This window comes from Canis lupus, chromosome 21, assembly GCF_048164855.1.
Source record: "Canis lupus baileyi chromosome 21, mCanLup2.hap1, whole genome shotgun sequence".
In the NCBI taxonomy this organism is placed as follows: Eukaryota; Metazoa; Chordata; class Mammalia; order Carnivora; family Canidae; genus Canis; species Canis lupus.
In genome coordinates, this window is record NC_132858.1 from 15,207,912 (window position 1) to 15,222,153 (window position 14,242).

General features: G+C 35.8%; 1 protein-coding gene across 1 annotated transcript; it reads left to right on the plus strand.

Moving 5' to 3' along the window:
* Window positions 1-4,572: 4,572 nt before the first annotated feature.
* LOC140613341 (olfactory receptor 4A15-like) lies at window positions 4,573-5,496 on the plus strand. Its single transcript, XM_072791874.1, has one exon. The coding sequence runs from the start codon at window positions 4,579-4,581 to the stop codon at window positions 5,494-5,496; it is 918 nt and encodes a 305-aa protein (XP_072647975.1). The 5' UTR covers window positions 4,573-4,578.
* The last annotated feature ends 8,746 nt before the right edge of the window (window positions 5,497-14,242 follow it).

Below are 14,242 nucleotides of genomic sequence, written 5' to 3' on the forward strand. Positions count from 1 at the left end.
ACCCTGGAATTAGTATTTTTTAGCACTTCATTATTAAGCATGATATCACTTTTATATTTATGACTTCTACTTATTATATATTAGGAAAAATCCACCTATGTTCATAATATAACAATACATTTTTGGAAAGTATGGTAGAATTAATTATGCTTAAGAGTGTATAAATATGATCTACATTTTTTCATTGACCTATTTTCATGCAATACAGATAAATTTAAAAATATGTAATTATCATTGTACTCATTCAGAACAAGAAGAAGCCCCAGGGTCTAGATTTACCCTTCTGTCTAAAGCATCAAACAAACGAGAGAAATATATGAAAAACTGGTTTTCAAGACTAGACATCAGAAAGAGTTGATAGTGATCACTGGGAAATGGGAAGCAAAGAATTAGATCCTTAAGATTATCCCAGCTTTGCATTCAAAAGTTTCCGCAAAGTGGCACAAACAGAGATATCTAGGAAGATCCTGGCAGACCCCCTGAGCTGAAGACATGGACTGAGAGTCCTATAGCAAACCATCCAAGGGGGCTAGAATTCGGAGGGTGGTGACACACACACACACACACGCACACACACACACACACACACACCCAGAGAGAAAAAGAGAGGAAAGGGATAGAGAGAGAAGAGAGAGAAGGAAGGGAGGGGAGGAAGGGAAGGAGAGTGAGAAGAGGTGAGCAAGTAAGGGGAAAGGAGAGGGGAGTGTTGTGTAGAGAGAAAAGAGAAGTAGGGGGAGAGAGAGGGGAAGAGAGAGGGAGGAGGAGGGATGGGAAGAGGGAGAAGGGGTAGGGGGAGAGAGAGGAAAGGAGAGGGAAAGAGAAGCACAGGGAGGGAGAGAGGGGGAGAGCATAGGCGGAGTGTGAGAATATATGAGACAATATGAGAGAGAACTTGTGAGATTGAGTGAGAATATCTGAGACAATGAGAGGAGAGAGAAAGAGAGACAGACACACACACACACACACACACACTCAGAGACAGAGAATCAGCATGCTAGAGAGCTGCTGTTTGTTCATCAAATTTGGGAACAGTATGTGCATGTGAGGAAGCCACCTGAGGCTGGGTGGAGATTTACCTGGATTCATTAGGGAGGAGTGCCAGGTACTTTCTGGGCAAGGCACAGTGCTTTCCCTCCCAGCTGGACCACCTGGGTAGGTTCTGATTCACAGGGCAGGGCACGGGCTGTGTACTTTGGAAGATCTTGCCTCAGTTGTGGGATGTAATTAGTCTCATACTGAGCACTGTTCCAAAACTGACTTATAAAGCATAACAGTAAGAATAAAGAAAAACCCCAAAGGAAAACATCCAAGAGAAACTAATATTGTATTCAGAATTCTGTGTCTCTGCTACTGTGAGAGACTGGTCTGATGATTGTTACTGTGATGCTCCTGTTCATCTGGCATAATCATTATGCTGGGTGCATAAAATGAGTCAGGAAGTATTTTAATTTCCCTCCACCCTGGAATGTGCTTATGTAGGATTGGTACTATGTTAGATTAACTGTGAAATAGTATCATTGTTAAAGTAATGTGGGAGTAGAATTTTGTTTAGAAACAGAAAGGATTATAAAGAATTCATTTACCTAAAATTATTAGATTATTCGATGTTTTAATTATTTTTCTGCATCTCTTTAGAAAATTGGATCTTTCAGAGAGAGAGAGATATCCTCTTTTTAAATGGACAAGTATACCGTCATCAATTCATTTACTATATTCTTTTATTATCTTCTTTAGGTCAATAGATAGCATTGATGACCCTCTTTTCATTTTTAATTCTATCATTCTTTCTCTTATTTTTTTTGCAAGGAACATTAATTTTATGAATCTTTCAAAGAACCAATTTGTGGATTTATGTATTTTCTCTATTTTCCATTAAGTTCTATTTCAATGACTTCTGTCTTTTATTTACTACTTTTCTTCTATATTCTCTGGGTTTATTTTGCATTTATATTTTTAGCTTCTAGAATGGAATGTTAATTTGCTTACTATAATCTTTTGTGTCCTAATACTTGCAGTTAAAGCTAGAAATTTCATTCTAAACATGCCTTTAAGTAATTGGGAAATGCTGTTATATTTTTGTTGAATTCCATTGCATATGTTCTGTATGATTTACACACTTTGAAATGCATTGTCACTTGTTTTCTGGCCCAGTTCAGGGTCTATTTTGGCGAATGTTCTCTGAACACTCTGAAATAAGTGGAATCCTCCCACAGAGTTTTCTCCCTTCCCGCTCTCATACTAACACAGGTTCTATCAACTTGCCTATGTGCCTCTATGTGACAAACTCAAGACTCTTCCCTTTAGGGAACAGCTTATTTTACCTACATTTGAGACAAGGTTTAAATGGCTTGTTCTGAAATTTGTTTCATGATCTTCTGGAAGTCAGTTCAGATGTCTGTGGGCAGACATCACTTAAACCTCACTGAAACAGCTTTGGATATTTTGAAATTCATGCTTTAAAGAAGATAGTTTTTTTTTTTTTTTTTTACATATTTTATTCCTATCCACATTGGACGTTTCTCTTTTGGTGATTCAATCTTATGTTGTCCTTTGGGGATTCCATGTCCTTGCCTAACCCCTCAACCCCCCAGAGGACATGTTTCTGCAAGTCCTGTTGTACAAAGTGATTATCCTGGTGGCATCTCTGGAGATGTAGGTCTACCATCAAAATTATGATGAAGGTCCCAATGAATTTAATTAGGGAAGAATCACTCTTGGAAATGCACCTGTTGAATGACTCAACAAATATATGTTGTATCTCACATGCAGACAAAGTGTTTACAGACCTTTGTCTTGACTTCAGAGAGTATTTGGATCAATGTTCACATGATGGGCTTTTTCAGGAATTGAAAGGATGGACTCAGAAAATGGTGAAATCTGTATGTGAAATTATTCTCCATCATTCAGGGCATCCAAAGTTTAATTATGCTTAGTGAATACAGACCAGAATAATTGACTGAGAATTGACTGTTGTGAGCTCTATTTCACTATTTGACTTATACTGACTTTAAAAACAAACCATACAATCTTTATTTATTCAAACATCCATAATTTTCTCTCCCACAAGGTTGACTTTTTTAAAAATCAAAATGCTGGTTTAACATTTGTTATTAGAACAAATTCTGCCAACATGAAGATTTTGAATCTCTTTAAGATTTAGATTTGTTTAAGTTAAGGACCTTTGCATTCATTTTGAAAAATGAATTTGAAAAGCCTGAATAATTTAAAAGGAAATTTTTTTTCAAAGACTGAAACAAGTGAGACTTTCTGTAAGCATGGAAAGAATTGTTCACATGAAAACGATTCAAGATTTTGTGATGGTGCCTGTGTTTTCTTGCTATGTGTGCATGCAGAGAGATGGCATCAGTGTACAAAAGAGAAAGGAGAAGGGACTACAACCCAGAGCTTGTATTGAATGCTTGTCTCAGTATTCAGGTACTCCAGGAAGTGAAATTAGATGTAAGATTTCAAAGTAGGCTCTACATTTTACCTTTTGGTGGTGTGGGAATTCACAGTCTTTTAAAAGTTCTGCTGTGTGGTTCTGAGAATCAGCCATGTTCGGGATTCTTTATGGTAACCAGAATACATGGGCATTGCTCAGTTCTGTAGTATTCTTTTTGGCTATTTTCATATACAAAGACCCAGAATAAATTTACTTTCTCTAATGTCAAGTTTTTAGAAACTAGTTTCTGGTTTAGGGATATTTTAATGGGCAGATACTTCTATCCCTAATGGTGGTTTCAATTGGTGTTTTCTGAGCATTGTTTGCGATCTGTGAAAGTTTTAAGGATGGCATATCGTCCACAGAACTTGAATGAGTGATTTTGAAGAATCCAAATTCACACTTTCATAATGAGGCTGTTACTTCATTTCCTATGTTTCTGTCCACAGGTGAGTTTCAGCATCATAGCATATGTGTGGTGGCCATCCTTTAGTTGCTTGTTTGTATGATTCACTCATGTTGTCATTGGTTTGGTTGTCTTTTATTTAATTGCTTAGATATCTGTGTCTATCTTGATATTAACTCTGTGTATGTCCTCTAAAATGTAAATGTTTTCTTCCATCTAATTTATTGATGATATGGTTTCTTTCTTGGCTCCTTAAGATATTCCAATATTGTAAAATATATGAATTTCATTTATTAGATAAGAGAATTCTAGAAGTTGGAATGTCATCTCTTTTATTACCTGGGAAGTAAATATAAGTCTTGCTTTAATTTTTCATTAAAACAATGCATTTAAAATTTTTTATAAGAATAATTTGCTTTATGTACAATTTTACTAGCTTCCAGGTGGAAAGCTGGTTGTGGCACCCCATTTGTTCGTTAATGTGTCCTTTTCTCAGGATGTCTTTAATAACTTTTCTCTCCCTTAACCTTCAAGATTGGTGAGGGTAGGGAACATGTTTTAATCAAGTCTTGTATTGTAATTTCTCAAAGTCCCGGGACATAAGAAATGATAATGCCTATGTGTTGAATGAATAAACAGATTGTGTTAAGATTTCAGGAAGTTAGCAGGAATAGTTATATTTATAGCTAATTTTGTCTGAACTCTGAAATAAGGACATGCAAAAGAACATATGGAACACAGGAACAATGTGACTGAGTTTGTCCTCTTGGGGCTCACCCAGAGCATCCAAGGTCAGAAAATATTATTTGTTGTGTTCTTGCTCATCTACATCGTGACAATGGTGGGCAACCTACTCATTGTGGTAACTGTGGTGGTCAGCCCAAGCCTGGATGCCCCTATGTACTTCTTTCTTGGTTACTTATCATTTATGGATGCTGTGTATTCTACTACAGTTACTCCAAATATGATCATAGACTTACTCTATGAGAAGAAAACCATTTCCTTCCAAGCTTGCATGTCCCAGCTCTTTATAGGGCACTTATTTGGTGGTGCTGAGATTTTACTCCTGGTGGTCATGGCCTATGACCGCTACGTGGCCATCTGCAAACCCTTGCATTATTTGACGATCATGAATCAACGAGTGTGTGTTCTGTTGCTGTTGTTGGCTTGGTTTGGAGGGTTTTTGCATGCTGTGGTTAAACTTTTCTCCATTTACAACCTTCCTTTCTGTGGTCCCAATGTCATCGACCACTTCATCTGTGACATGTACCCATTACTAAAACTTGCCTGCACTGACACTTATGTTATTGGCCTCACTGTGGTTGCCAATGATGGGACTATCTGTGTCGTTATCTTTTTGGTCCTACTCATCTCCTACGGAGTCATTCTGTACACCCTGAAGGCTCTTAGTCAGGAAGGGAGGCGCAAAGCCTTATCCACCTGTGGGTCCCATATTACAGTGGTGGTCCTCTTCTTTGTCCCCTGCATTTTTATGTATGTGAGACCTCCTTCTACCTTACCCATTGATAAATTCTTGACTGTGTTTTACACAGTTATCACCCCTATGTTAAACCCCCTAATCTATACTCTGAGAAATGGAGAGATGAAAAATGCCATGAAAAAGTTGTGGACCAGAAGAAGAAAATGAAGCAGAAGAGAAATGTGTTGCCTTTTTTCAATGAAGAATTGCTCCTTACAGGAAAGGATTATTTTATTTGTAGTAGATTTCTCCTCAGGTTTAATAAACTTGTACATGATGGAAAGCATGTAAGATGTAAGTAATTCCAATTATCAAAATAGACTTATATGATTTTCATAAATTCTTAGGAAAATAGATGTTTAGCTTTTGGGTATGAAATGTCTACTTTGAAATTATAAACTTAGTTTCTACATGAAGAGTTGTGCTATAGGTAATCCTGTACTTCTGTGACATGTACCCATTACTAAAACTTGCCTGCACTGAAACTTATGTTATTGGCCTCACCGTGGACAATTTTCACATGGAAAATGGAGGGAGTGGACTATTTTCACACATTTCCTCTTACATAATGTTTTTTCAAAGTTAATTGTTTTAATTATATATTTCAGAGAAATAATTTTAAAAATTTCACACAAACACTTGGTTCACTCCTTCCATACAAGACAGTCCATACTAATATTTGAAGTATATATCTTTATTTTGTATCTGCAAGATATTTAAGTTTATAATTTTGTTCATATTGCTTAGCACATGATGTTGAAGAGGAATGCTGCTTCTAAGTTATATTGTTAATCATAAGGAAACTAAGTGTAGAAAAATCTGAATAAAAGATGTAGGTATAAATAAGTAAAATTTACTTATTTTTTCTGAGTGGGGAATCCTATTTTCTCATCAAGTGAAACGGCTTTATTAGGTATTATATTTTTATTGAGATGATCTGTTAATCTCCCTTGATAGTTTAGGATATCTGATAATTTCTCTAACATTTTCCAGTATCCTTATCTCTTCTTTTGCTTAAAGGGTTTCATGCCTCCTTTAGGGGCCTAGGCCCTTCCTTTCACCTATAGAGTTACTTTAATACACAATTTATGAACTTTACATATACAATACAAAACTGGAAACCAGATATTTTGGAAGCTATCATTGGTAAGAAACATGCTGATAATATGGCATGCCTTTCTTACCTCTGGTGTTAACAGAATGCAGGTTATTAGGTAATAAAGAGGTAATAACATATATTGATTTATTTAACTGATACTTCTTTCATAAACCTCTCTGAATGTGGCTTGAAAGAAAATCTCTAATATGAAATCTAATCTAATATGAATAGAAATAGAAATCTAAATAGAAGTAGAAATCTAATATGAAATAATAGAAGAAAATCTTCTATATAATAGAAGTCCCTAATATGGTATGAAGCAGGCAGCCAAAGAAATTCATGGTTCTGCCTTCTTTATTTAGCCTGAAATCATGGGGTGCCCAGGGTATGGGGAATGGAGCCTTTTCACTGGTAGTCACAGTGTATGAGAAATTTTATATTCTGATTTTATCAAAAGAGATATTTATTTATTTATTTATTTATTTATTTATTTATTTATGTGAGAGAGAGAGAGAGAGAGAGATAGCACAAACAGGCAGAGAAAGAGGGAGAAGCAGAGAGCCAGATGTGGGACTTGATCCTAGGACCTTGAGATCATGACCTGAGCTGAAGGCAGACATTTTACCGACTGAGCCACCCAGGCATCTCATATCCTGATTTTTATCCTAGTTATTATTACCTGGAGATTTCTTTTGTCATCTCAAAGTCTTCTCAAACACAACACTATTCATTAAATAATAGTAAACATTTTATTTTACCTGAAGTTATATAATTAAGTCATCAGATGTTGCTATAGATTTTTTTTGTTCTCAAAATTCATGAGTTAACTTCCATATGACATGGTGGTATTTGGAGGTGGGGTGTTTGGGATATAATTAGGTGATGAGGTCCTATGAATGGGACTAGTGCTTCTTTAAAAAGGGAACCTACAGAATTCACTTGCCTTTTCTGCCATGTGAGGACACAGTGAAAGGACAGTTATCTGTTAACAAAGAAGTATGCTTTCACCAGAGGTGGAATCTGCCAGTGTTGTGATCTTGGACTTCACAGACCCTAGAACTGTGAGAAATAAATGTTGTTGAAGCCACTCAGTCTATGTTATTCTGTTATAGCAGCCCAAATGGATTTAGACATTTAGTAAATTTCCAAATTTATACAGTTTTCAAGCTCTGAGATAAAAATCCTGGTTAATCCTGTTCATTGGTCTGTAAGTTCCCTTACATTAGGGGATGTTATCTTTTAATATTCATTTACTTATTGACTTCTTCTATCACAGCATTCTTGGAAAACTTTATTTACTTTCAGTGAATTTATAAATTTTAACATCTTTTTAAAAAATAAAAATAACTCTCAAAAAAGTTCTCTTTTTAAAACAATCTAGGATTTACTTTGGTTTGTAATGAAAACATATATAAACCTGTTTTCCTCAAACAGGAAAACTGACCTGCCAAGGTTATTATTAATTTTGGTAATAATTTAAAATTTTTCTACTTAATATGTTACATTTTATGCAACTAGTATGTTTGATTTGAGGCCCATTTCCCCTCCCCTTCTCTTGGTGTCTCCTCTTACTTCTTTTCCTTTGGTGTATTTCCCTACTACTAACATTCTATGTCAGTTATCAAGGATTTTAGTGTGCATTATGCCTCATAGGGATAATCTCCGTTAATCATTCAGCCTTTTCAAGTTTCTTGTGATTTCTAAATATTTATTTTTCCTGATAAGCTTTGGGACTATTTTGTGAAGTTTGAAATCTTCCCATAAAATTATATTTAAAACTTTATAACTTGCCACATTGATTTTTAGGAAAATGGCATGTTTTCATATCTTGTTTTCTTGTCCAGAATGAGACATGTATTGTGAGTGCTTGATCAATGTCTCAGTAAAAATTTTTAATTATCTCCATAGAATGAACATAAATCTTGCCTTTTGGCTTTGTTAATTAAAAATGAGCTTGGCTTATTTATATTTGATTCACATTTTCAATTAGCTGATCAGAAAGGGCTCAGTATCTTTTGCTAGCATGATTCTTAAAGGCATGGACGTATGTATGTATGCGAATGTACATAGGCCTGCATTTGACAATACACAAATATATATTCAACCACAGAGATCTATATCTGACCTCATGTAGCTCTGTATTACCACATATAGGTACATATTCAATGATCTGTAGGTCTGTATCCAACTTCACATAAGTGTCTATATGGGAAGACACAGAGGTCTGTATCTGACAACACATGGGTGAGTATCTGACTACCCATATGAATGCATATGTGTATGTATGTGTACTTGATATGATCACACACAGGCCTGTATCTGTCTAGACACAGGGCTATATGTTGCCATACCCAGGTCTGTATCTGCCTGCATGTGAATTTTGGGAGGACTTGACTGAACAATTCTTCTGTCCCATGTGGCATAGACTGAGGTCCCTCTCTGGTATTCAGCTAATTGCTGGGCTATTAGAAAGTGTGTAAGATGACTTTAGTCATACGAATGGTGTCTTGTCAGGGGAGACTAGAATGACTAGTCTCTTCTGGCTCCTTCTCCTTCTCCAAATGAGTTTGTCAGACTTGCAAAATGGCAGTTCAGGACTTCCAGAGGGAAGACACAAAACAATTATGCCAGTTAAGATGTCATCCCATCCTGATATGAACTTGAAATTCAGGATCTCAAGTTAAAATTCAGACTGCAATTGTACCAAAAGACTTGACTGAACAATTCTTCTGTCCTATGTGGCAGTAAGGACATGAAGTCCTTCTCTGGTATTCAGCTAATTGCTGGGCTTTCAGGGAGTGTTTAAGATGACTTTCCTTGTGTGAGCTGTGCCTTGGCAGGGATATCTAAAAGACTGGGATCTTTAGGCTCTTTCTTCTTCTCCATGTAGCCTGTCTCCCCATTGAGTTATCAGACTTGTAAAATGGTAGTTCAGGACTTTCAGAGGGAGGACAGAGAAGGGATTGGGTCAGTTAAGATCTCTGACATGAGCTTGAAGTTCAGGTTCTCAAGTTCTAAATCCAGATTACTTCTGAACTAAATGAAAAACATACCTACAGAATGGGAGAAAATATTTGCAAGTCATATACCTCATAAAGGTTATTATCCAACATGTACGAGGAACTTATGCAACTAAATAGCACAAAACAAAACAAAATAAAACAAAAAAATGGCCAAAAAATTGGCAAAGCACCTGAAAAGAAATTTTCCAAAGAAGACATAAAAATGGCCAATAGGAACATGGAAGGATGTTCAACATTACTAAGTCATCAGGGATATGCAAATCAAAGCCACAGTGAAATATCACCTCATACCTGTTAGGATGGTAGGGTTATAAAAAAATTAATAGATAACGTGCTGGAGAGGATGTAGATAAAAGGGACCGATAAAAGGGACCCCTAGTTCATTGTTGTTGGGTGTATAAATTTCTTTAGCCACTATGGAAAGCAGTATGGAGATTCCTCAATAAAGTAAAATAAAAGTACCATATGGTCCATAAATGCCACTTCTGTGGGTATATCCCAAAATATGAAATCGGAATCTAGAGGAGATATCTGCACTCCCATGTTTATGGCAGTATTATTCACAATAGCCGATACATGGAAACAACCTAAGCATCCATCAGTGGATGAACAGAAAAAGAAAGTGGAATACGTATACACAAGAGAATATTATTCAACTATTAAAAAAAAGATGATCCTGCCAATTGCAACACCATGAGAGACTTTGAGGGCATATGCTAAGTGAAATAAGTCAGGCAGAGAAAAACCAATAATCTATGATCTCATGTGTGGAATTAAAAAACTTAACTTACAGAAGTCAAGACAATGTGGTTGCCAGGGCCTAGAGGGTTGGGGAGGTGGAGAGATGTTAGTCAAAAGGTACAGATTCTAGTTATAAGATGAATAAGTTTTGGGGAGTTAATATACAGCACAGTACAGTAGTTAACAATAATGTATTACATAGAAATAATTGCTGAGAGAGTGAATCTTAAATGTTCTTACTCCACGTAAAAATTCTAATTGTGAGGTGATATATGTGTTAACTAACCTTATTGTGGGAATAATTTAGCCATATATGGATGTATCAGATCACCATGTTGCACACCTTAAACTTAATACATTACATATCTATTGTATATTATTAAATCAGGGAAAACAAATAAACAAATAAATAGAATTATATGTTATGAAATGAGAAAAGAAATTCTGTATACTAGAAACATGCTGTTTCTTCTATATGCCCTATATACAATTAGGAGGTGTACAACATAACCAAGTAGATACTCCTATCCACAAGGAGGACCATGGTGTTTTCTTTTGTGCCAATCTCTTAAAAATTTTGTGAGCTTTTTCTACATTTTCATTGAGGTTTATACAAGGGCCACACCCACAAATATTTTGAGACAGGTTCCTCTCAGGTTGGGCTGGAAGTTGTTGTGCAGTGGGATAACACCCTTAAGTCTTAGACATATTTTTTTTTCTAGTTAAGAGACTTTATGAGACACACCTTAAATTTCCCTGGAGTCTTCTACTACTTTGAGATGATATTTATTTTGGTGTCATTTCTTTCTTTGAGAGCTTTTTGCTCTTTGGAGAGTGTGGGATGAGAACCAGTTTTATAATTAAACCCAGCAGGTCTTGGCTCCCTTCATGTTTCTCCTGAATTCTGCTTGAGAACTTGTTACTCTTTTAACTCATTTCTCTTTATCCATCTTTTAACATATCATGCCCTGCTGAGGACACAGCTGGCATTTCAGTATTCTATTTGGAAATCTCAGTTGAATACATTCAGGGTGGGATAGCTTCCATTTTCCACACTCCTATAGGTGAGAGATAGCCAAACTTTTCAAGGGTTTGGTAACATGAATCACTTTTTCTTCAGCCTCCAAGGACAATTTCTCCTGTCTTTTAAAGTTTTAATTACAGATTCCTTGACACCCTACCAGCTCCCATCTTCTTACAAAAATGTAAAGCCAACACCACATGCTTTACATTTTTTGTTATGGGAACACCACACTTTCAGGTTCCACTTTTTGGCCTGGTTACCTTTTTCTACATGGCATATGACTCCAAAATTTTGTGACTTAAAACAGCAGCTATTTTAATTTACCTCAAAATTTTGTCAATTAGCGATTCAGGCGGAGGTTGGCTGGGTATTTTTTCCTGCTTCATGTGGCTAGAACTGAAGTCACTCTGTGGTATTCAACTGGTAACTGAGGGACTGCAGGATCCAGGGCAGCTCCATTCATGTTCAAAGTATCTTGGAAATGGTGACTGAAAGGAACCCAAGGGGTCCCTGTCCCTCTCCCACTAGATGGAGGACCACAAGCAGGATAGTCAGACTTTTTACATTATGCTCATGGATCTCAGTTGTAGAAAGTGGAAGGAATCAGGATGATTACAGGTTATCTCCAAAACCAGCACAGTATCACTTTTACCATCTTCTATTGCTCAAAGCAGGCATATAGCATGCCCAGGTTTGAGGTGGTGGAGAACTAGGTGATGACATTTAGTGGGAAGTGAACACTTGATGGCAAAGTTATATTGCAGAGCAGCATGTGGGATGGAAGATATTGTATCTCTTTTTGGGAAATATAACTGTCCACATCTCTTAAAGGGTATGCTGAGAGTTTCGTGTATATTGAATTGAATCTGTAGATCATTTTGGAGTGCATAGCATATTAACAATATTTTATTTTCTGGTTCTGGAGCACAAGGTATCACTTTATTGGGGTGATTAAAAATTGTGTTTTGTTAATATTTATAATTTTTATTTTATTTCATTTTTTAGAAAGCATCTCTACTTTTTAAAAAATATTTTATTTAATTATTCTGACAGATACACAGAGAGAGGCAGAGACATAGACAGAGGGAGAAGCAGGCTCCTTGCAAGCTTGATGCAGGACTTGATTCCCAGATCCCAGGATCATGCCCTGAGTCAAAGGCAGATAGATGTTCAACCGCTAATTCACCCAGGCATCGCAATATTTGTAATTTTTAGTGGAGGAATGTTGTGTTTCCCGAAGTGTTTTTGTTTTTCAGATACTAATGTAAAGGGTGATTAACATTTTGTAATTTTTTAATTGTTATGGATATGTAGAAATGTAATTGAATATTTTATTTGGAACTTGTGTCCTAAAAACTCACTAAATTCACTTATTATTTCTAGTAACCTGTAGGATTCCTTAGAGTTTTCTATGATACAATCATGTTGTTTACAAAAAAGAGGCAGTTCATTTCTCAGAAAGATATGAGTATTTAACTTTTCTATATATCTTTGAGTCTTTTTCAGACAGTTGTGTTTTTTCCTTTATTTTGCCCACTTTAAGGTAACAAATTTATTGCAATGATGTTTTTCTTAAGAACCATTTATTGTCCTTTTAAAATCTGAAGCATATCTGTGATTTTATCTGCTTTTAAATTTCTGATATTGGTAATTTTCTCTTGATTACTTTTGCTAGAAATTTATCAGTTGTAGTATAAAAGTGCCAACTTCTGGTCCTTTTAGTTTATTTTATGTTTTCTATTATATTGATTTTCGATCTTTCCTTCATTACCTCCTCTTTTTTTCTTTACTTTGTCTTTAATTTAGTCCTCTTTTTGTAACTTCTTAAGTTAAAAGCTTAGCTGCCTTTAAAGCTTTATTTTTAACATAAATATGTATTTTAATGGCTCTTTATGTATGATCCTTATCATCTAGAAGACACAATTTACAGCTAAACATATGTAAAGATCAAGTTGCTCAATGGAGCCCATCATAAGCTATTGGAAAATGAGTGAGTTGAAGCCCTTAGAGACTTGATATAGAAGCAGGCTTTTGTTGGAAAATAATTTGTTTCTTGTAGAAACAGTTACTCAGTTGACACTGGACTGAAATTAAGGGATTGAATTAATGCACTGAAAATCATTATGATGTCAGTTGACATAGATTCAGGCCTTGGTCAACGGCATCCATTCCAACACAGAATTAAATAACTGTGACTCGTTCTCTTTTTATGAATTGCAACTTTGACCTCAGTAATTTCCCTCATCCTAAGGCCTTCTCCCTCTGAGCCCCAGGGCCTCTTGATTAGAGATGCTAACAGGTAGAGATAGGACCTCCTTTGTTGCAGACGTGATTGCATAAGTAAATCTGAGACTGGTTCTCCTTTCACTTTGGTATAGATAAGACTTGCCTTACTTAAATGTTCTCCTAAATGAAATTCACAATTTATTATTTGTTTGATATATATATTTTTTCTGTTCAAATTAGAGGCTTTTCACACGTTTGACTGTCTGCTAGTCTTTCTTGGCAAGAACCTAGTTTTTTTCCTCTAAGGATTTTTCTGGGAAGAAAACTGTCCAGAAGGGGTAACTTTATTTGAATTTATTCCAAATATTCTCATGAACTAATGTGTAATGTCCTTACATTCTCTTTCATTGAATACAGTAATGATGTGGAAAGCCATAGGCTGTGTCTGCATATATAAATGGAAAGATTATTTTCCTGATAACAATGGCCCAAGAGATTTCTGAGGATTCAAATATCTGCCCAGGCTGGAGTTTCTCTTCATCACCTATACGTTTCTCTGGTGTGCTTTCCTGTTCATATATATCCCTCATAAGTATGTGGAAGGCCCTAGTTCTTTGGTATGAAACTGGGGAAAGGTAGAAAAATGCTTTCCATTATGGAAGCAGCCTTAGAGATACATTATGAATAACTGAATAGATAGTTTAGTCATTGGTCTTCCAGGAAGCAAATTTCAGAATTTGTTTTGTTAGGCACAGAGACATGTTAATGTTCAGATATATGAATAAAATACTTTTTGGTTGC

Coding starts and splice junctions, on each gene's coding strand:
- LOC140613341 (XM_072791874.1), top strand. CDS start 4,579: ATGGAACACAGGAACAATGTGACTGAGTTTGTCCTCTTGGGGCTCACC.